The sequence below is a fragment of the Poecilia latipinna genome, unplaced genomic scaffold, assembly GCF_001443285.1.
Source record: "Poecilia latipinna isolate Pla-1442-1.1 unplaced genomic scaffold, P_latipinna-1.0 Scaffold320, whole genome shotgun sequence".
NCBI lineage: Eukaryota > Metazoa > Chordata > Actinopteri > Cyprinodontiformes > Poeciliidae > Poecilia > Poecilia latipinna.
In genome coordinates, this window is record NW_015112936.1 from 278,488 (window position 1) to 302,179 (window position 23,692).

General features: G+C 37.9%; 1 protein-coding gene across 2 annotated transcripts; it reads right to left on the reverse strand.

The window, feature by feature from the left end:
- Positions 1 to 1,261: 1,261 nt before the first annotated feature.
- Positions 1,262 to 14,254, reverse strand: LOC106949035 (phospholipid-transporting ATPase ID-like). Of its 2 annotated transcripts, XM_015035002.1 has the most exons (29): positions 13,958 to 14,254; positions 13,459 to 13,535; positions 13,237 to 13,295; positions 12,410 to 12,523; positions 12,051 to 12,149; positions 11,880 to 11,941; positions 11,681 to 11,753; positions 11,454 to 11,524; positions 11,281 to 11,363; positions 10,778 to 10,936; positions 10,081 to 10,169; positions 9,614 to 9,807; positions 9,290 to 9,498; positions 9,160 to 9,203; positions 8,907 to 9,072; positions 8,368 to 8,556; positions 8,079 to 8,194; positions 7,826 to 7,990; positions 7,617 to 7,728; positions 6,367 to 6,472; positions 5,983 to 6,133; positions 5,223 to 5,406; positions 4,924 to 5,147; positions 4,721 to 4,804; positions 4,379 to 4,624; positions 3,792 to 3,930; positions 2,876 to 3,006; positions 2,488 to 2,744; positions 1,262 to 2,431 (listed from the first exon to the last, which is right to left on the reverse strand). In XM_015035002.1, the coding sequence occupies exons 2-28, from the start codon at positions 13,505 to 13,507 to the stop codon at positions 2,517 to 2,519; spliced, it is 3,546 nt and encodes a 1,181-aa protein (XP_014890488.1). In that variant the 5' UTR covers positions 13,508 to 13,535; positions 13,958 to 14,254; the 3' UTR covers positions 1,262 to 2,431; positions 2,488 to 2,516. The 2 variants fall into 2 exon arrangements, with proteins under 2 accessions (XP_014890488.1, XP_014890486.1); XM_015035000.1 differs by having other exon boundaries at positions 1,262 to 2,744.
- Between the last annotated feature and the right edge of the window lie 9,438 nt (positions 14,255 to 23,692).

A 23,692-nucleotide genomic window follows, 5' to 3' on the forward strand; every position in this document is an offset into this window, starting at 1 on the left:
CAAACTAGTTATTGGTGTACTTACTACGTTTGATTTTTATGTCAGCTCCATCGATTTTAAGGTGCATGGCTTGAAAACCTACATTACTGGCCATCCACATATCCTTGATCAAACAAATCTGAGTTTTCCAAGCCGTCGTAAAGTTTTTTCCACATTTACAATGACAGTCATTGTAACAGAGAGACCATACTGGTTGGTTCAAGTTGATGTGTGTCAGTGACGTGACCTGCACTGTGCAAAATTTGCCAAAACTGATTTAACCCAAAGCGCATGCATAAACATCAGAACATTTTGTCCCATGTTTTGTCCACAGATGACTGATACACCCTCTCTCCTTTGTCTGATAATGGCCACTGGAAATGTAGCATGAATGCAGGTTAACTCAACAAAATATAACATTTTATTATGAGAATTATCAGTTCTCATCTTTCCAGTGGTCTGCTTTTACTACAGAAAAACAATAAATGAGAGGGAAAAAAAAACCATTTGGCATAAACTTTGAATATGAATTGCTCCTCTATGTTTTCAGAGTCTAATATTGTTCCCTCAGAGAAGCTCTCTCTTCTAGTGAGGCTATAATGTATCAGTCCAGCTTGGACTGCTATGTGTGAAATTCTCTTTCTCTTATATATAAGACCACTGGATCTTCTTACGCTCAGTAAAAACCAGGCTGCTGCTTTTCTCTTGATCTTTGACCTAGACAGATTGTGTAATACTGTCAGAGAGACTCCCTGTATCTGTGAGTGCTCATGTTCATTTGGACTTTACTTTGTCATTGCAATATCTTGCCTTTGGTCCCCCCGCCCCCCCCCAAAAAAAAACAAACAAACAAAAAAAAAAACCCTGCTGCTGTCTCTTTCAGTCCCCCTTTTTTTCTTATCCATCCTACTTTCTAAAGCTGCACGTTGGTGTTTTAAGACATGAATAATTTTCTTCCAGGTTACAAAAACATAGTAAAACCCATAAAATTATATTTTATTTGCTATTTTTACAATGCTTCCTTTGGAAAAATGAGGAAGATCGCTGTTGTAATTCATGTCATTGATAGGGAAGTGCTACACGTGGAGGCTATTAATACAACATGCCAGTTCTCATTCCTATTTCATTCTAAGGGATCACACAGTGACCTTCACTGGAGACAGTCAACCCTGCTGACAGTGCTACACGACCAGATGGGAAGGAGTAATGAGTGGGGCTTATGCTAAATGGGGGAAAAAAATGTTATATAAATTCATGAAAAACATTTAACATTTTTGTATTTAAGTCAATGTTTTTATTGCATATGACATATAAACCTTGACGCTGGTGTCTTTTGTCTGCCAACCGAGACCTCGCTGTGTTTCTTCATTATGGATGTCTGCACAGCGCCATAAAGTGTGATCTACACCATCTGCTCTGGCGAAGCTGCGAGCAAAATGAAAGCTCTTCTGGATGTGTGCCATAGCGGGACAGCTTCCACCAGTGAGGTCATCACTTACTGGCTTAGAGGACACTGCAGTTGTGGGCTGAATGGAGTTATGAGCGGCTCTGCAAATGCACAGTGCAGTAAGGATATGTGGGAGGAGATGGAGGGAACAGAGTGAGTGGGAGAGGAGAAAGAACAGGGAAGAGAGCTTGTAGCTGCATGCAGTATGCAAAAAAAAAAAAAAAAAAAAAGCCTAGCAGAGCTATTGTGTATTGGTTTTCCAAACAATATCTTGTTCATAAATCTTTATGATAACCAAACAAAATTTCCGGTGCTTTCATCAGTCAGCCTACATCAATGGAAAAAACCCCCAAAAACAAACAGAATCGATTTTGTGGAAGAAGAAAAAAAAAATCATGAATAAGCTTCAGCTAAAACGTGTAGTAAATGTAATAATCTTTTATAATCCAATAGAAAATGAATCAGTAAAAGTGGCAATATATTGGTTTCTGTATGAAACAAACATTTATGATGAAACAAGATTGAACATACACTAAATCAGAAGAATGACATGCAGTTTGTTGGAGGTATTGTTTAACAGGATGAAAATTAAACTTTAGTTCATCTACATTTCCGATGTAATAGGCTTAAAATCGAGTTGGAAAGACAATACTGCCCCCTGTCTGTGGTTTAGAAACACAATCACTGTTCTACATGGTCACGTTACAACTTCTTTAACAGTATTAGATTAGAATAAACAAAAGAAAAATACAAAACATTAACACACAGTTGTGTCTCAAGTATTATTAGGAACAATATGTGTTTTTTCTTACATGTCTGGTATGTTTTGAAAGAGTTTAATAGTGATGCACTCTGCAGGAAATGGAAGATAAACCAGTAAAAACAAACCATACCAGAACTAACACTTAAGGCGTTAGGTTTTCACGGTGATGCCATTCATTGCAAAAGAAACATTAAGCATAAACTGTTCCAACCAATGTACCCTGTATATCCAGTGTTTGTTACATAAATACTACTAGTATCAGTTTTCTGCAAGATGTTAGTCCCTACATGATTTTTCCTAATTCTGGGATCCCTGTGAGCCCTCTTGTTACTCTGGAATGGGACGGAAGAGCTGAGGCCGAGGCGTTTCTGTTTGGGCAGAAAAGGCAAGAAGACTTTTCAGGGGTCGCTTAAACAGGAACCTTTCTGAAGTGACCAAAGCACCGTAGCCTTGAGAATGGGAGAAGGCGTAGCCTGATCGCCGGGTGCTGACACGCCTCACTGGACGGCGAGGAGCAGGTGCTGGCGGCGCTTCCACTTGCGTCTTATATCTCACCTGTAGAAGAATTAAAAGCAATACGACTTTCTGTAAAAACACATCCTTTCTTAGGTTTGTTGTGGCTCATTAGGCTGTATTCATAACCACAGAATGCATAAACAATATTCGGTCTCGGGTGTTTTTCTCACCTTGTCATTGATAGTTGGACGAATCTGTATGAGGATGAAGCGCAGAGCCACCACAGGCAGCACGCAGAGAAGGGAAGTCAGGAATATGGTCAACCAGACATTTGGCTGATTTAAGGAATTCCTTACGGTTCCTAAAGTCAATGAAAGAAAAGCCAAGAAAAAAAAAATATATATCCTTAAGCATTACAAACTTAGCAGGCGGAAAAAAGCAGTTCCAATCAACCCTGTCTCATTTAGGCAAGATCTCAACAATTTTGTTACTTTCTGACGTGCTCTTGTTAAGTTATCTCAAATGACTTAAGTACTGGAAGTATTGAACTTGAGAATAGATACGAATAGATCGAAAGGTCTGGTATAGGAAGTACCAATATTTCAGTATCAATCCGCACATCACTAGTTGTGAAGTGGTAGAGTTGTTGAAGGTGCTGCAAAACTAAAGGTTAAGGCTCACAAATTCCAACCAAATGAATAATAATTTCGCATACATAGTGGCTGAGTCACTGCTTTTAAATTTAGTGTCCATAAATCATAACTTTTGCATTACATTGTAATGACAACAAAAATAAGGGTGCAAAGAGTGATCAGACATTTAAAGTACAAGTAATATTCCATATTCCTGTTTTATACTTACTTGTAACTACATATATATTAAAACCAGTTCAGAATTTTTTATTTTATTTTGTTAGGAAATCTTGTCTATTATGACACCTTTTTTTTTTTTTACACACTTGAATTCTCATGTTTGCTTATAGTAAACTTCAAAGATCTCTTTGTCATGTCTTGAAAATATTTGTTGCTGATGAGAAAGAACATCATGAAAGACAACATATACAAATTCTTGAGGTTACTTTCTCATATGCAAACAGATGTACCAGAAGCTATTGTTATATGTGATATTTGTGCTAAATGTACTCACCAATGAAGGGGAAGACGGAGGTGAAGATCAGAAACATGCCATTGCTGTACATGGTGAACGTGATAGCTAAGTAGGCAAACAAGCTACCCCACACAAAAAACTGGTTTACGGTTGTCCAGGCATAGGTGTCAATACATAGCTGAAATATTAAAGTTGGAGTTGTTCAATCTTTTTTTTTTTACATGCATAGAAAATTATACAAGCATTACATTTAAAGAGCCATTTAAAAAAATGCTAGTTCTCACTAAACAGTTGTTGCCAAAGGTTTTGATTTAAGGAGATCTTGCTCAGTACAAACAACATAGCACTACTTTCCATTGACCATAGGTTGCAAAGACATTACAGAAAATATTTACAGGAAATCTGCAGGAAACAGGGGTTTCATTCCTGATTTAAAGCACCCAACTGTTTCTGCACATTCCACGTTTTCAAGGAGTTGGTTCTTGAGACTGAAGAGAACAGACAAGAAATGCTGCCTCCATTTGTGTAAAAGACCTTCGGCCACAGCTGTGTCTTTTCCGTAACACTCATCCTTCAACTCTCATCATCATTTAGAATGTCCCGAGACAAGAACTGTGTTTTCTCACCTGAATGCTCACCACGACAAGCAGACAGGTTTGCGCCAGCAAAGCAAATGACTGGTAGTCTGCAAGATCTCTGCCGTCATCTCTGACTGTGTCGTGAATTGCTCCCCAGGGGATAAAGAAGAGGACCAGGGAGCAGTAGCAGCTGTGCACCATACAGTGAACAAATGCTTTTTTACTGAAGTACATGTTGAGCTGGCCAGGAGAGTAGAGCTGAGGATACTCAAAACTCCAGCGGTCATTTACGTCCTGCAGAAAAGAGAAAAAAGGGTGTTAAACCTTGAATAAAATCATGGAATTTCTCACAGTTTTCAGGAAACTACTTATTTTCTATTTATTGTATACCTGGTCAAATAGGCCCAAACTGAGGATTGGGAGAGATGTGTAGACCAAGTTGTACAAAGTGATGAACCATTCATCATACACAGTCTAGCAAAGACATTTAAATCATTAGTAAACATTAGATTTATAGATCTTATATGGAGTCCATTTTTTGTAGAAAGACAGAATATGAACCTTAAAGCTATGCCTCAACACGTTTCACTTACCTGGGCAGAGAATCCACAAAAGAAGGCATACCAGAAGTGTACAAATGTGAAGGTGAAGTTTTTGTAAAAGAAATATTGTAGGAACTTGCACATGCGAAGGTACGACCAGCGCCCGTGCACCAGCAGGAGGCGCTGAAGGTAACGGAACTGGGCAAAGGAGAAATCACTGGAGAGAACTGCCTGCATACCCTCTTGACCACTAATTCCTACACCAATATGAGCAGCTGAAAGACAAAAGAACAAGATAAATTATAAGATTTGCCATAGCCTTTTGGCACAACTGAAAACACAAATTTTACCCTTGATCATGCTGACATCATTAGCTCCATCTCCAATAGCCAGAGTGATGGCCTGCTTGTATTTCTTGACCAGCTCAACAACCTGGGCTTTCTGCAGAGGAGTGACCCTGCAGCAAATCACGGTCTGACACATGCATGCTGTTCTCAGCAACTCTAACTCCAAGTCCTTCTCCAGTGCAAAGGCCTAAAGATGAAACAGGAAGAGGACATACAGTTATACAGACTTAATTTTAGGGAGGTAAAGAGATCTAAAAATATGGCCATAATGACGTGTCTAGGACAGTGCAGTCCAGTCACTATCCAGTCATGATCTCTGGTGAACTAAGTCTAAGCTAGTTAATGTTCTGCTAATATACACCCCACCATCCAAGTCCCAAAGTAGCATTAAAGGATTAGATGAGTGCAGGCCCTTCGCCCTGACATCTGTGATCATGCAATCCTTTGAGCGACTGGTGTTGAACCCTCTGAAGAACGTTACAGGACCCCTGCTGGATACAGTGCAGTTTGCATCACAAGCAAACAGGTCAGCGGTTTATGCACTCAATTTGAGATAACACGTTTTCTTTCACCACCTTAACCACCCAGGAATGTACACCAGGATCCTTTTTGTGTCAACTCAGCCTTCAACATCATCAAGTAGAAACTGACCTAGAATGGCTATCAAACATCAAACATAGTTTGACACACTACTATTGACTTGGATGGTTTTAAACACATTTTCGGAGATTTAAAGACAAATAAAACAAAACTGTATATCTACCAAGCTGTGTCCATTTATTATCAGAGCATAATCCCCTTCAACTTGTTCATCCTGCACCGTCTCTGTTTTCTGAAGCCAGAACAGGCCTGCACGAGCTTTAGTCACCGATGGCTCCTCTGCTGATTCGGGACACATTTTCCTTCTGGCATACCTGGAAAAAGTTGTCTTATTTTACAAACAATTACTGAACAAAAATAATTCTGTTGGAGTTCAATTCTGGGGTGTTTTTATCTTTAGAACAACAAGGTATAAAATTATGAAAATAACTTAATTTGCAGTGGTTCATTCAAACAATTTTTTGGAGTACAGGCTTAGTGGGGCTGAGACAACATGTTTAAATGTTACACACACTTCATTGCGATAGTAAGTTCAGGATTGACTTACTGGAGCTCCTGTTTGACCCCGTCAGGTGTATTGGCAGCCACAATAAAAACCTCCTTCATCTCCTCCCTTAGCATGTTGCAAGAGTAACCAATGTTTTCTGCTGTCTCTGTTTAAAGAATGACAATGAAAGTAAGTGTGGTATGAATAATTCCCCAGCTTTGGAAACTGTATAGGTGTTGAACATTTGTTCCGTTGTAGTTTATGACACATACCAGGAAAGTTTTAGCAATCCTTAAATACTTGATGTAATTAGTTATATGTATTAGGGCTGAAACGATTCCTCGTTTTGAGTACCTCAATTATTAAAATTCCTCCAGGAAATTTGATCTGCCTCGAAGCTTCGTTAAGTTATGTTATGTTTTATTATTTAATGTTCCGACCGGGTTATTAATTGCGTTGCACAGCGCTCTCACTTCCGCCCGGGTTGTTGACGAAAGCTAAGTGCTAGCAGCATAACGTCCAATTTTCAAGTTCGACCTGGGAGGATTTTATTGTCGTTTTTCGGGGGAGCAATAAGCATCCTTAAAATGACGGGGACGATGCTTGGAGTACGGCAGCTTTTCTCCTCCAGGAGCTGCTGGTTCAGAGCGAACGGCGGGGACGAGCACGGCGGGATTATTTATACAGGTGAGCGGATACACTGAACACTGCGGGGTGCTGTGCTTTAGATGTAGCTTTACTGACTATCCCGAAAATATTTCAAATCATCCCGGTCGCAGCAAATGGAGACGTAGCGCATCGTGACGGTACATAGCTGGTAGATGTGTTTCTGTGTGCGACAAATGCAGCCAGGTGTCAAATCCCGTTGCTAACATGAACACAAAAGCTATAAATGGCTGGGAAAGGTGAGAGTTCATATATTAAATTGACTGAAGATGAATTCATAAACCGAAATCTGGAGTATAGACATTTTTTTATAAGCGTATATTTGTGAGCCTGCCTCTTTATAATTAAATTGAATATAATTTCTGATTTTTGTATAACTTTTCTTCAGGTTAACTTATAAAGTGAGCTATTATTGTTACAAGTTAATTTTCTAAACTACATAAAGGTTGTTGTTAGGGATGCTCAATTGTGAAAAATTGGACTAATGTCCAATATCCGATATCAACATTAATACTGCTGTTAGATTTACCAATGTTTTATTTAATCCTTTTTTTAAAAATCAGATTAATTGTAAGAATAATCGATAGATTACTCGATTGCTAAAATATTCGTTTACAACAGCTCTAATATGTAGCAACTCATACCTTGTTTATCGCCAGTCAGCACCCAGATTTTGATGTCTGCTTTAGCCAGCTGCTCAATAGTCTGTGGTACACCGTCTTGCAACTTGTCTTCAACAGCTGTCGCTCCCAAAAGCTGGAAACCAAAGGTTAATAGGAAGTGAGATCGTGATGGAAATTGGGTTTAGCCTTTTATTACAACTATTTAAACTATACTCTGGAGATGAACTAACAATCATGTCTTTCTCAATCTCTTCATAAAGTTGATCGAGTCTCTCCTCTCGTCCTTCCAGGGCTGTGCTGGCCTCATGGTGGCGCTGTGTCCACTCCTCCATGTAGTTCTCCTTCAAGTGCTTGTAGGCCAGAACAAGAGTGCGTAGCCCATCTCCTGCATATTCCTAGATTGTTTATAGAATTCAGAGGACTTAAAAAGAAGCAAAACATATAAGAAGTTCAAATAAGAATCACAAAAAATGCATAGCTTACATTTAGGTGTCCTGTAGTAACTTTCATCAACCTTTTACAAGAGTGGTCTAATCTTTCATAGATGATGGTGTCAGCACCTTTGCAGTAGAGCGTCATCTTCCCATCAGGGCCGCGTACTAAGAAAAATAACAAAAAATACTTGACAAAAATATAACAAAATACTCTGATTCTGATTAGTTCCTGACTTTAAAATGCAGCTGTTGAACGCTACATAATACTATCTTACATAGAGGTGGTAAATGCAGGAAATATATTTTCTGTACATAAAAATTTGACAATTTTCTCTGACCTATTACTGACATCCTCTTCCGTACATTATTAAAGTCCAGAACAGCCAGAAGTTCGTATGTGACTTTCTCGCCCATTTCCATGATGGTGATAGTCTCGGGTGTGCGAGAGCGGAACACAAATCCAAAGTTCCTTGCTGCGGTGACCAGAGCGCCCTCATCAGGAGACTGCGCCTGGTAGTTTAGCTCACCTACCAGGTTGTTAAGGAGACAAGACCGGAAACTTTGTGAGGAGAGAGGCCAAATAAAATTAATAAATAAATAAAAGTTCTATATTTTAAAATTATACTTGACTCCACTCATTCTGTAAAGATTATAATCATATTAAAGGCTTCTCTCACTAAATATCAATTTCATGGTGCACTGTCAGGTCATTTATTCTACCAGATAAGTTACTAAAAGATTTAAAGGATTCATGTCACACAAATGTTTATATGTGTTTCTTCTCTTTAGACCCCTTTTTAAATGTCTTTAACATTGACTTCAAGGAATTTCTCCTTTTAAAAAATAGTGCTGTTTATAAAAACTGTGATAATCTGACCCTCTTTCTTTTCTTCAGGCATGACAGTGTGGCACAGAGCCAGCAGGCGGAAGAAGGCCTGAGCTTCAGGGTTTCCCTCTCTCACAGTCTCCACTAGATTATAATCATGGAAGTCAAACTTCGGATCTGCCAGCTTGTTCCAGGAGAAGTCCACTTTTTGTGTTTTCTACACACAAAAAAAGGTATAATGAGGCAATATTGTTAGATCCTGTTAAATAAATTCATGAAGAAACACTGGAATGTGCCTACTTGCCTCCGTTATTTCAACTCTTTGTCCAGAAAAATCATACAGCTCCCCTAAATAAGAGAGACATACTGTATGTTAAAGAATCAGACATCCAGCCAACCCGAGTGTGACTTTGGTGTTTATTCAAACTGCCTACCATAGTTTTTTCCATTGATGGAGCACTTGTTGAATGTCATGATGTTCTGTGTCAGAGTGCCAGTCTTGTCACTGAAGATGTATTTAATCTGGCCTAACTCCTCGTTGAGTGTGGTGGTCCTGGCCTGAGCGGGAGTGTCGTTCTTGGGATAATACATCTTCCTGTCCCAGTTTATGAAGAAGCTGTTCCCAAGACGGATAACCTCCACACTGACATTCAAGCACAACCAGATTTTAAAATCCCAGACGCAGAAACGGAAAAGTATAATAAGGACTAAATTCACTACGTGTTTCTGTTTGACTCTCTTTCTGTTTTAAAGTGTACCTGACATAGAGGGAAATGGGCACCACTGCGTTGAGGACAATGACATAGGACCAGAAGGAGAGGAAGGAGGAGAGAGCAGCATTAACACCCGGTTCCCGTGGAAGGAACACAGTGAACACGGAGCCCTCCTTCACCTCCCAGACCGCATTGCCGATGGCCAGAATGAAGCACAAGGTAAACAGGAAACCAAAGATCTAGTGAAGTAGACGCATTGCTAAACTTATTATTGTAAAAAAAGAAAAAAAAAACATGCACAGCTCACATAGATAAAAAAAAATACTTTCAACTTGACAATAACAAAATCAGAAGTATAATTGGATGTATTCTCATTCTAACTTCATTTCAAAGTGTTGAGAAGTCATATTACTATTTCAGACATACTCTGCTGATGTTAGCTGTTTTTTGGTAAATGCATAGTGGCACAGAAATACAATAGCTTCAGTGTATTTGTGTGTGCAGACACTTACACACAACACAAGGATGTTCATCAGATGATCAATGCTGGTGCGCTTGAATTTTGTCTTTCCACTGTTTTGCATTAGCTTGGTGTCAGGACCTAAGAACATTCTCAGTTAGGATCAGACATGCACATGATTCTGCAGAGGAAGTCCAATCCTTTTTTTGCTAGTAATTTTATGTTTTTGTTAAATATAGAATAACATTACCATTTTTTTTGTGTGTGTGTTTTGTTTTTTATTACTGGTTTCTAATGAGAACACAACTGTCAAAAACATGCATTGATTGATCTGCTCAGCACTTGATGACGTTACTTGTTTCCGTATTTCCAAAGTACAAAGATAGGTCAGTACACATTTAATTATTTAGTACTCAAACATAAATAATAATAACAAAACATGCCTTGAATTATTGCTATCTGAATTTTTACCTTAATTGGTTCCTCAAAAGCACATGAGCATTCCAGTATAGCATTAGTGCCCTCTGGTGGGCCCATGTAGATTTGACGAGTAAGAGAAGAAATTTGGTTTCTTTTCCCCACATTGAGATTGCCAAGATTCTCTTATCTTGAACAGCTAAGCTCAAACAAGTGTATCTCTCAGCGAAATGAGACACTACACAACAAGCCCTTCTTCACTTGAGGAATTTTGACTTTGCATAGTAGGACAAGCAGGTGTGTCAATGAGGGCTGCATTTCAGTAGATTTACCTCCAAAGATGACCAGACCGAAGCACCACTCTGTGTTTCTCAGAGTGCATCCTCTCAGCAGTATCTTATCATTGTCCAAGCCATAATTCTGTCCATTCACGGTCAAGGTTCCCTTGAATTTGTCTAAGCGATTGTTTGGAGGCTCACATCGCACTTCACCTGAAAACCATAGGTCTCATCATTATGTTGTACACAACGGTTATCAATCAAAAAGGCCCATCATAAATACTCTCGCAGGTATGCTAAGTGAGGTTTATGTTTTTTTTTGTTTTTTTTTATAGCTGTTAAGCTAACATTTATGTAATTAGCATTGCTCCAAATTCCAGGAAAACCCTAATAATTTGGTCTGCATCTCTCCTTTTATTGATCTTGCTTTATTCTCTTTAAAATGTAGGTCAGATTTATACATAGTACATCATTGTTGATTTCTTTTTTTTTCTTTTTTTTTGCCTTGATATTTGTTCTGAATCTTGAATTCATGATTACATGAGGTCATTTCTTACCTTTGAAGGCAGAAAGAGCTTCAATGGAGTCTCCCATCTCTCCTGTGAGAGTCAAGGCTTGTTTCACTTTCAGGTTTGTTTCACTGGGGATCACCGATATGGGATGTAAGAAGTTTGCAACTAAAGGGAAATCATATAATCTGTGAAAGGAAAGCAGCTTGCACCATACTCACCCATCTAACTCAGCCGTTTCCACATAGACTAGATTGAGAGGTTCACTGCTGGACAGCAACAGGAGGTCTGCCTGAAAGATAATAGTCTTTATGAATGCTTTTATTGAAACTTAATATAAAAGTTCAGTTGACATTAATAAAGTCAGTATTGTAGGGTGAGTGACATGGGTTAGCTTTTTCTAAAAATTAAAAATCTCTTTTCCAGGTTTGATTAAGCCAATACTTACTGTAACAAACTGATTGCTCTCGAGTTTAACTATGTCCCCAACCTGAACATTCATCCATTTTTCATTTTTCAGTCTGTAAAGAAAAAGTAAAATGAATTCAAAAAGGTACTGAACACGTCCCGTTTAATAAATACTTCCTCGTAAACTGTAAATAATTAACACATCTGTAATCTAATGTTTGACTATTAAAATGACTCACACTCCATCGATGAGGACGTTCACCATGCGGTTGTTCACTTGCCGATCACTTTTGTGTCTGTTCTGTTCAGTTGGCAGAAAAAAATGAAATATTTGCTCAGATGTTTGTTCTTTCATCTTTGAGCAGGTTAGGGTTAGAACGATCTTTTAAACTGGAATGCTTTTATCTTACTATGTCATCATTGGCATCTTTGACCGCTGTCATGGACAGCACCAAAATTAACGGCAGAGCTGTGGTGAACCAGGACAGAGAGGATATTTGTGGGATTAACTGTGAATACAGGAAACGAGGCAGAGTTAGTACTTTGCTCCATTTACAACAAATGTAAAACGCTAAGAGAAAATGTGACATGTATTAACTTGAAATGAAAAAAAAAGTTTCACTCACAAAACGATCAATTTATGCTTATGTTAGGAAATGTTTCTTTGAAAATACAGAAACTAATTTGTATCAATAATCAGTGGCGTACTGACATTTAATGATAAAGTCTGATGTTGAAATGCAGAGATAGAGAAAGGGGAAAAAGGTACCTGAAGGATGAGGAGGAAGAGGAAGTAGGCATTAGCCAGCCTCCTGAACTGCTCAAACAAATTAAGAGGCAGAAAGGTGATTATGTTGTACTTGGAGGTCCGGATGGCATTGTTCTGAGAAAGAGGAAGTGACATAATAGTCAGTTAATCAGAAAATACCTACAGCGCATATCATAGTATATGAATACTTAGGACTTTTCAAAAGTATTTATGCCCTACTAACCTTTAACATTTTGCTACAACCATAAACCTTTTTGACATTTTATGCAGCAAACAGACACAAAACAGTGGGTAATTGTGGACTGCAAGGAATATGTGGTTTTTACTTTTTGTGTGTGTGGGGGTTACTACTCATGTGCTTGAGCCTTTGCAAATAATATGTAGCTATGTCATATTGGGTAGAGAAAATCAGAATAACTTTTTTTCCCCGTTGGATTTAGGTCTGGTCTTTAACTGAGCCACTGTAATACCCGAGTACACTAAATTGTTTCATCCTAGCTCTGGCTGTTTATCATCCTTGTCATGCAAAAAAATTAACGTCCGTTTCAGTCTCAAGAGTTTTGTAATCTTTAGCAGCTTTTCTTCCAGGTTTGCCCTTATTTTCCCAGTGTGTGCAGATTGAAATGCAGGGTTATTATTCCATTAACTATTGAATTCCATTAAGCGGGATCAGATTAAAGTGAGGCTGACTTTATATTTCTAAATGGACCGGTAAAGTCCACCAGAAGATGTGATTTTATGAAGATAAACTGAGAAATCTGCGTTGCAGCTAAAAAAATTTGAATTAAATGTTAAAGGTGTAAATCCTTCCAGTAGTGGGGACTTACAGCATAGTTATAAGACAGGTTGGAAGGTCTGTCATTGGCTCGAACATATCTCTCCTCCTCTGAGAAAAACATGAGCAACAGTGGGATTAAGGTGCTTTACAGCAGCAGCAGTAAGACAAATGCTAATTTTAATCTCAGCTGACAGAAATTTACTATGTATATCAAAAGCCTTATTGCAATGATGAATACTTAATTGACATGTAATACAAAAGTAGACCGTACCTTGCTTTTTCTCTTTTACACACAAGCTGCCAAAATGTGACTGTCCCATCTTTAGCTCAGATTTCCATTATTTACCCCTAAAAAAAGCACAAGTATTTACATCAATATAATTGAGTCATCAATATATCTGAGGCGTCTGCAGTTTTGGAAGTGACCGATTGCTCTACTTCTTCTTTAAGAACGATAGAAAAATTAACATTTGAATTCTTACCATGGAGGGTGGAGTAGCAATGCCCTAGATGTACCATACAACAGTTCAATTGAAAATAAAAACCTTTAACATTGTCTTCAGTTAAATAGAAAGAGCAATAACTATAACTTGGACATAACTTTCATCACTTTCTCTTGATCTTTCTACTCAGAAAAATCAATGCTAACTCAAACCCAATCTCATGTTTTATACGTTATATGACTCAAACAATTCAGGATGACGACTTATCACAATATATGGCATCAATGTTTTTCTAGAGTTATAAACTAATTAAATTCACTGTCTTACCTCAAGGAGAAAATGTGGATTTCCTTTCAGACCTGTGCACATGGGCACTGGGTCAAACAAAGATGAGGAAGTGTCTCAGGTCTCCACCCTCCCTTTGCTTGTGTCTGGCACCAAATTGGCTCCACACGGTAAAAGTCGTTTTATTGACCCTCTGGCAAAATCTAAGTTGGTGCGGTTAACTGCTGAGATGCTAAAGAGGTCGATAGAAGCACCTTATGAGTTAGACGAGCAACGAACCAGAATCCTTCTGCCCCTAGCAGCTCAGGCCTAGAGCAAACAATGCAGCGATCTTTGGACCAGGATGGTGAGTCAGTGAAAAGGCAGTAACAGAAGGGAAAGAGTGAAGTGCTGTGGCCAATCAGAGCCAACACCTCGCTTGCAGTCAGGTGTGTTATTCACCCTTTGAACGACACGCATGCTCAGACTGCTGTAATGAACTACTTTTACAACAAACTTCAACGGTTTAAATACTTTTCTCTGAAAACAGTGTTAAAAACTAAATATATCTAAACACTTTCTAAAAAAACCCCACATTATTAAGAAGCTCTTTAGCAGTTAACAATGCTCCTTCATTATCCCATTTAAAACTGTTCTCCAGAGCGTTGGACTAAGAAGTATTTTCCATGATAAGCTCAACAGGTGTGCACTTCCTCCAGGTGTTTGCTAATAGCTGCTGCTGCTAGTCTGGAGGAGCTTGTTTGAAAAAGGTGTGGGGGAAGGGTTGTCTGTGAGGCAGAAGCTGTGTTAAATAGGCAGCGTTTGTGTGAGGAAGTGTTTCTACCCGTGAGCGGTTGCCACAGGAGATTCAAGAATTAATCACCCAAAATGTAGGCTGTATTTGACAAACTGGTGCATTTTAAGCATTAACTATATTCTTAAATAGGGTTCTGTAGGTTATAGAATTTACTCGCTTTCTGAAATCTGAAAAGTGAAACGTGGTTTCATCTTTATTAGATATCCGATTTGGATCTTGGATATGTACTTTGAGAACGTATGGGGCGAATCATAGTTCTAGTGATCAATAAATGGCCACTAGATGTCAGGCATATGCAAACATGTTATTGGGAGAGCTGAGAAACTTCTCCAAAACTTGTATAACAACTGCGTGAGATGGCGAAATAACACTGAGCAACCTCTCCCACTAGAGGTCATGGCAAAAAGTGGGCTTTTTCAATAAAAAACCCACTAATATTAGAAACAAAGTCTTTGTATTCAAAATTGTATATTTTTTTCCCTCGAGTCAGTTCTGCTACTACATCTCAGATAGAAACTTTTTTACAGATATCAGCTTTTTTTTTTTTTTTTTTTTTTTTCCTTTCCTAACAACACAATTAACTTATTCAGGACAATACACAGAAGTTTAATCCCTGATGGGAACACCCATTGCTTCTCGCAACACAACATAACACGACCCACCCATTTTTCTCTGACTTGAACTCCATTGTTCCAAAGTTAATGTCAGCCATTACCACGGGTGCTTTGGCTCTCTCTGGCTCCCATCAGGCCGTCAGGGCTCGTCTGTTCCAAGAATAGATGGATTGCCCCGTAAACGTGGCAGAACTGAGTTGGACGAGGGGAACTGCATTTAGTTCCAGCTTTCGATGTATTTTCTATTTGTGGAACTGGCCTTTGTTTTTCACTACGGTGCTGGTGGAATGTTTATTTATACTTTTAAATATCAGAATTCAGTTGTTTTTTTTTCTCCCTCAGTTTCTCCATTTCTCCCAGTGGAGTATTTTTTTCCTACCTCCTTGCATGTGCTCTGCTGTCAGTACTCTCAGGAAATCAGGTCCACACCATTGCTTAATCTCGCAAGTTGCATATTATTTTTTTGCTTGCAGCATGAGTTTTTTTTATATTTTCAGATGTCTTCTACCATTTTCCTCAACAGCTAAATAATTATCTTTATCACCCCATTTCTTAAATTATCAGTTTTTTCTCACCTTTTGCCTTTTTAACCCTGTTGTTAGACAAATGAACTGACTCTTACATAACAGGATGTGTTTGAGCCAGACGGCTTTTATTCACGCTGCAAACCTCCATGTGTCTAACTTGTTTTTAACAGTGCAGTTTTGTGTGGTTTCTGTCCTTACTTATAAACAGTTATCCAGATATCATGGGAAAACTATGCCAGATGGCATACAGTTCAGTGTTTGGAGTTCACATCTGAAGTTGTCCCCAATGCATGTGAAAAGGGCCCCAAAGTTCCGAATGCATATAAAGCCACAAAACCCTGCAGCGCCTGACACGTGCTCTTTGCAGTTTGATGACCAATATCACACCTAGTAAAACCGTCAGTTTGGCTTTCCTCCAGAACGGTGACGACAACGATAAAAGGCTTGAATGTTTGAGAACCGTGCCAGAGGGAAGTGTAATGTTGCAGGTCTTCAGATTATCGTCACGTGGAAACAGTTCTCGTCGTAGTTACCAGAATTCTGTGAATTTTCTTCAGTTTTAGCAAGTAAATGGTAGTTGAACAATTAGTCTCCGTCCCACTCTCATGATATTTGAAAGGGATCTCGACAGAAGGGAATTAAAATAAATTAAAAACTTAAACTGTTACTTTATTCTTTAATGTATTCAAAATGTGTACTTTAACTGGGAGTCAACACGCTCATAAAAAGTACACAACAGACACATAGCTGTGTCCAGCATATTGAAGACCTGAACAGAAACATTATGAAAAATAACCCACACCAAGCAAAGAATTAAATTAATAAAACACGAGCCAGACAAATGTTATGTAACTTGAATAAACATGTTCAAGTTACAGGGCAACCAGCTGCTTTCAGGACTCACCTAATGGGTATAATTTCATCTTAGTAAAAATACACATGTACTATAAAAACCCCAGAAATCTCTTTGAGGACATTTATGAACTTACAACATTACGAAGATCAGGAATCACACCAATTAAACATATCAAGAGGCTTAATTACTTTTGTAGAAAAAAAAAACAACAACTTGACATTCTCACAAAATACATAAAATGAAATGATCAGTTTCCCAGTGTTTGAGTAACTTTGTTTTTTTACAAAACATTTTTACTCTTTTTTTGTGGGGGGGGAGGTAATTTCTTGGATGGCTAACTTGTACATCTGCTTTATCAGTATTGTTTGAAAGGATTCTGAGTTTTGCTGCTTAAGCTTAGATAAAAACAAAATAATTCAGAAAGGGATATTCTGAGACAGTCATGTGACCTAGACATAGCCTGTAGAGAACAATAGGGTGGTAAAAGTAGCCATACAACAAAATTTATTTTTAAACAAATTGGCCATTCTCTGTGGAGCAGTACTGCAATGACACAATGTGTGCAGGGTTAGATGAAATCCTACATCCATCATGGGAGGAGAAGTGGAGGTGGCAGAGAAAAATACGTACCGTGGAGTTCATGTGGACAACAGTCTGGACTGAAGACCCAATAGTGAAGCGTCTAAAAGAAAAGACGAAGCAGGCCGTACCTTTTGAGGAAGTCAAGAAACTTCAAGACTTGCACCAAGAAGCTACATAAAAAAGAAAGTATTTTTGAATAAAATTCTATTAAATTGAACTGCCATTGATAATCTGTTTTGGTTTATGCTTAATAAAAATCATACTAATATCTCTGCACAGTGTTCCAACTGTTTGACCTTATCTCTTTGCGCCACTTCTGTTGTTTCGTCTGCTAATTTACAATCCGTTTTTCTCACGCGTCTCATCTGTTTGCAGTGTGAACCGCAGTGGACCGGGCACCCAACCCTGAGGGGTCCCGGTGCCCGCCATGATGGATTTGGAGATGTTATTTCAAGTAAGGAATGATTGTGCTTTCACAGTAGCAAAGTTCAGAATCAAGAGACAAGAAGCAGTGTTCAGACTAAAAGAAAAGTGTCAAAGCAACCTTTAGTCGTCAGTGATGTGCTTTCTCAGCATTAGTGTGCTGTTTTTTTTTTTTTCGTTCACCGCATGTAGATGACTGGTTTTCTGTAGTTTTGTGGGAACAGGTTGTGCAGTGAAAGGTCAAATAATTTTATAATCTGCTCTCACAAAGAACCTATTCTGTATCATTCACACACACATGCATATATGTGCTCTCATTTCCTGTGAGGCTTTGACAGCCTTTGGTATTTGAACAGATGTGGGCAGACTAAGTGTGGGTATATCTCCCCTCCTTTCTGACCCGAAGGTGCACTTCCTGCTCCGAAAGCTAACACCCAGAGAGAACAATCATAGTCTGTACCTTCTGAACACACACTCACACACACACACAGCGTGCCCAAACACCGGCAGTCAATGTCGCATATTGGGCCGCTATGTGCAAGCCATAAACACACGCTAAAACAATCTTTTACAAAGGAGTTACTGTGTGTAAATCTTTCATGAGGTGGAAGTCGGAGGGAATCAGAATTACTCTCCCAAGATGCTCACCTCACATTTCATTATGCAATATTCTTTTTTTTATTAGCTATCTGTGGGTCGTCTGTTGTGCTTTGTGGTTTTGAACTCAAATATAGAGACAAAAACACCTCAAGTTTGTGCTCATATTTATGTTGGCTTTTGTTAAATGTCAAGGGAAGTTCTTAGTGGCTGACATGGTTCAGCTCGCTTCTACCTTAAACAGAAGCAAATTGTACTGTGCCGGCCAAGAGAGTAAAGAAAACTGAAGCAAGGGAGGCGGCACCGATTTGAAAAAAAAAACACCTAGCCAGGTCAAAGAAGCTTTCTCCCTCCTCCTGATTAGCCACTCTTAACATTTTACAAATGTGCTGCTGAAATCACTACGACATGCTATTGAGTCAATGAAGAGTCAACTATATGAATGGCCTAGTCAAAACATTTTCCTTGAGATTTTTTTAGTTTTGTAAAGCCATTTTGCCCCCCAAAATTCAGAATCAGTAACTACATCAAAAAAGGGCATTCTACAAAGTATTGACACATGGTGGACACAGGCATTTGTATGCCACACTTTAAGATTTTGTTTTACCATAATATATAACAATAAGGGATATTTTTATTGCTTAAATTTTATATTAAATGTATTGAACTTCAAAGTTGTAATGTGAAACAATGTGAGATGTTAAATCCTAACGTTTTCCTCCGTAAATGACTCCATGTGTTTGTGTTTTGAGGATGGAAAGGATAAAGAGAAGAATATAAGCAAGCACACCTGAGGTTACAGCATGTGGATTGGTGGCCCCCAGAAAGTGTGTGAGCCGAGCAGAGATAAAGAAAAAACGAAAAAAACTTTGAAAGAAAACAACATGTAATGCAAAAGATAAGTTTGATAATGGAGACAAAAACAAAGACGAATATGAAAGAATGAAAGAAAACCACAAGCAGCAGGAAAATAACAGAGAGGTCATGGACTGTAAAATAAAACTGGCAGTTGAGGGAATTTAAATGTCTGGTCCAACAACAACAGCAGGGTAAAAAAAAATTAACAGCATAAAGATATTAGCAGAAGAAGAAGCAGGGGGGAAAATGACTGCAGCAGGATACAGGCCGATCTTGGAAGAAGACTTGTTAGAGACTACAGAGGAACAGATCAAAGGGATGTTCCTGGCATTGCTTTCAGTGTCATGAAAGCAGATGTAACTTTTCAGGAAGAGAAAAACATCTTGTTTCTTAATGTGAATTAAGCAACTGTGCACATTTCTTTTTCAACCTGTTGTGTTAGTCAGAGAGCAAATGTCTGTCAAAACCAAACTTAAATGCTTGAGCCTCAAAGACGACACGCTACATCACAGGAGGAACCAATATTCTGCTTCTTTAACTGATTTAACTACCTTATTTTCCGGTGTTTCGCTAATTGCCACTGGTTTATTGGATCTTCAAGTTCAACTTCAAATTAAGGCAGTTTCAAACAGTTGTAGCAAAGTATTTCTATAAAATGCTTAAGACATTATTTATAAAAGGCAGAACGTTGACAGGAAAATGGCTGATTCCATTAAGTGCTTTCAAATTCAGATTATTGAAGTCAATTATTCAAGTATTTCACACTTGTTTAATTTACTAATTAAGAATCCATTTTTGTATCACATCGTGTTTTTTTGCGTGTTCACCTGGTGTTTCAGTTGTGTCATTTTATCAGTTGTGTTATTCTAGTCTGCCTTTCTTGCAAATTTTCTGATCTCATTTGTTAAAATACTTTGCAGTTTCTCAAATGTAGGATAAGTTAGCTTGAATGTTGCTTGAATGGTAAAATGATTTACGTTTCAACGAATGCATACATTTCAGTTAAAAAGGAAACAACTTCTTTCATTACATATTATAATATGTAACTATTTCTTAAATATTAGTATACTTAAGTGATCTAAAGATCTTTGCTGTCAAGTAGCAAGAGGAGGCTATGAATTAATCCTGCAAGTACTTCAGAAATATAATTTCAGTGTGACACTAATGCTGTGGCTCAATAAAGACGCAGTGACTCATCCTGACTGTGATGTACAATTTATGTATATTTCATATCTATACCACTGGACATTATAGTTCCCAAAATAGTAAATTGCTACACCAAAGACCCACAGACTCCAGAAAATGGGACAAAAGGAAAAATAATTAAAATTCAGCTGACTGCTTTTCATATTTTGTTCAAATAATAATGTCAAAACATTAAAAAAAATACAGTGTACTTCTTGGATAACAGACTATTTTTCTGTGGCAAGCACGCTCAGATTAATTGCATTGTGAAACATTCCTCCACAAACACTCTAATAAAGTCTCCAACAATAAAACAAGGCTGTATACAGCTCAGCTGAAGGCTATGTTAATGACATTAACAGAGTGTTTGCTAGAAGAAGCTGATTTATACAGACAATGCCCGTGTGTTTGCACATGCTTGAGTGCATGAGAGAATGAAAAGTAGATTACCGTGACATCACTGTTTTCCACAGGAAATCATGTTTCCAAAACCCTGGTTTTTCACTCATGGTCTACCTCATACGCGACCTTTTTCTCTGACTATACTCTCTTCCCTGTGAATATTGTTGCACAGTAGATCATGTATCTCAGATTTCTTAGGCTCGGTCAGCAGAGAAGAGGACGGAAAGTTTTCTTTTTTTTTATGTGCATAAATAACACGACCCCCGTCAGACTTATTCCTATCCCCAGTAAAGATGTGTAAAGACTTCATACTGATAAAGCTTTTTTTTTTTTGAAGTTGAACATCAAATTAAAAAAAATAAATTAATTAAAAACAACAACTTTTAAGTCCTTAAAACAATTCGGACTCTAATAAAATACTTTGTGTGAAATAAATGTTGCATAAAACATTTCAAGTTTATTATGTAATCCTTGATGTGCTTATCATACAAAGTACTTCTCAGTCCAACTTTCCTCATTATGGAAAGTTATTGTTGTCATGACGTTTTGAAGGCGGGGTCTCGGGAAAGAGCAGGAGTTTCTTAAAGCAACAATTTCAGTGCATCAAATTGCAATGTCAAATTTCTAAGTAATGTTTGACATATATTTCTCATTTTTATAACAACTAAAGGTAACCTAGTTACTTAATTGTGCTATAAAATGACACTATGTGCCTGGAAAATACATAACTCTGCCCCTTTAACATCTGCCAGACGGCTGAAAATAGTTTTCTAATGGGTCTTTCAGTACAACATGGTCATCTGGTTCATCGGACATAAAACCAATATCTTTCTGTGGTCAGGCAAATCCTCAAGTTCCTAACCCTAAAAGATTCCTCCCCTTGTCTGTCTTTTCTTGAAACATGTAAAATCGTACAGGTAACGCCTATTACTGTTATATGGGTGAAAGAAACTTTGTTTTTGCACATAAACTCTTTTGCTACACTCATCAGGACTCCTGCTTGGACAAGGAAAAGCACACCAATAATATATTTCACAACATATTACTTTCATATGCAACAGCAATTTGAAAACAAATGAGTTTTATGTTTTGTATTTTTTTACATTTTCACCAGGGGCATCAATGAGTGTGGAAGGGACATTAATAGAGGAATTTAGCATTTATTTTTCTCTTTTTTTGTTATTTTCGCAGAAGTGATGGGAGAAAATGTAGAGGATATGCATTTCATATTCCTGACATTGTTTTTGTAACTCTTACACAAACAGCAGAGACATGAAAACATCAAAGTGATCTGTGACTGATGGTCCAATAACGTCTAGTTGAAACAAACCCTGGATATCGGTCATTTGTGTATGAAGCTCATGTGTGAAATGGAACCTGCAATCACCTGACCATGTAATGAATGCTTAGTTCATCCTAGTAACACTTGAATAATATCTGGTTACTTTGTGCAGCTGATTCAGGGGTTTTCTTCTCTGTGAAAGATGAGCTCTGGGTGAGACATGGCAGATGGTGGTGGAAAGTAAAACAGAGGGGAAGGGAGGGTGGAGCAAATTCAGCTAAACGAGTGGCGTCCTGTCCTGTAGTTCCTGACACAGCAACTGATTGAACATTTAAGTGTCTCCAGAGTGGCAACTGAGGAGAATCCCAAAGGAAAACCAGATGTATCCTCTAAAATAGTGGGGTGGAAAAAAACAACCAAATAACAAACAGTGGGAACAAGGAAAATAATGTTACAGTGGGATAGCTACATGATTACTGATGTTATTTTAATCAAATCCATTTTATTTTATTGCACTTTCTTAGTTTTGTCCATACTTTTTTGATTTATGGACTTTTTTTTCCTTTGTGATAAAAAAAAGATAAAAGATTACAAGATTTAGACAGTTTCCTTTAGACTGTATTGCATTTTAACTACACAATATCAATAAATCTCAACAAAACTTGCATATTCATATTTTAACCCTTTATCTTTGTATTGCATTTGATAATCTAAAGATTTTACACAAAAATCTTTTGCATACTGTATAAAATGTTATAAGTTGGTGAAAAAAACCCATTAAATGCTTTACAATCTTTCCATGTTGTTATAGCACTTCCTCCATTAATGACAGATTTTTTTTTAATATATGCATTTGCATCTTCTCAATACAATATTAGTAGCAGAGATTATTTAGAAAGGACAGTTTTTATATGCCAGGGGTTGCCTGCTGTGTGCAGCTCCCTCACTGTGAGCAGAGTTAGGCTGTAAAACAGTATTCCTGTAATTATCCTTGGGTTTGCTGTGTGTGCGTGTGGTCTTCTTGCTGTTAGATAAAATAGCTAAATCAAAAGCAACACAGCACTCTGCCTGAAATAATGTACTGCTTCGTGAGAGTAACTTGCAAATTTTTCTTGCTGACCATGATTTGCAGTGAGGGAGGACAGTTGATCGATAAATAAGTTTTTATATAAAGTAGTCTTTTGGAGTGTTTTTTCTAGAATAAGGGGTTATTCTCAGTCTCAGTCATTTCCGGTGTGATGATGACTTCATAAGTTATCGTGGCTGTTACATTTGTTCTGATAAAATCTTCTACCTTCATTCTTTTGTCTCTCTTTCTATTAGCTGGTGAGCACATCTTCATTAAATTTTATTCAGACCGTCTATGTCAGGTTCACTTTTATTCTATGTTTATGGAATCCATATTGGTACAACACCGTAGTTCTTATCTTAAAAGGCAGTCAGTCACACTCCCATGTTCCCAAATCTTGAGAAAGCTCGTACAAGGCCGGATGAATAAATTTAGATGGAAGGTCAGGTTTCTGTCTGTCTGGACTCTCAGAAACCAAATGCGCATACGGGAAACTAAGCTGGGAAGGATGCATGAGTTTTCCTCTGTAAATATTTACAGTTCTGCTATATAACACGATTGTTGTAGCCAAAAAGAGTTGTTTGGG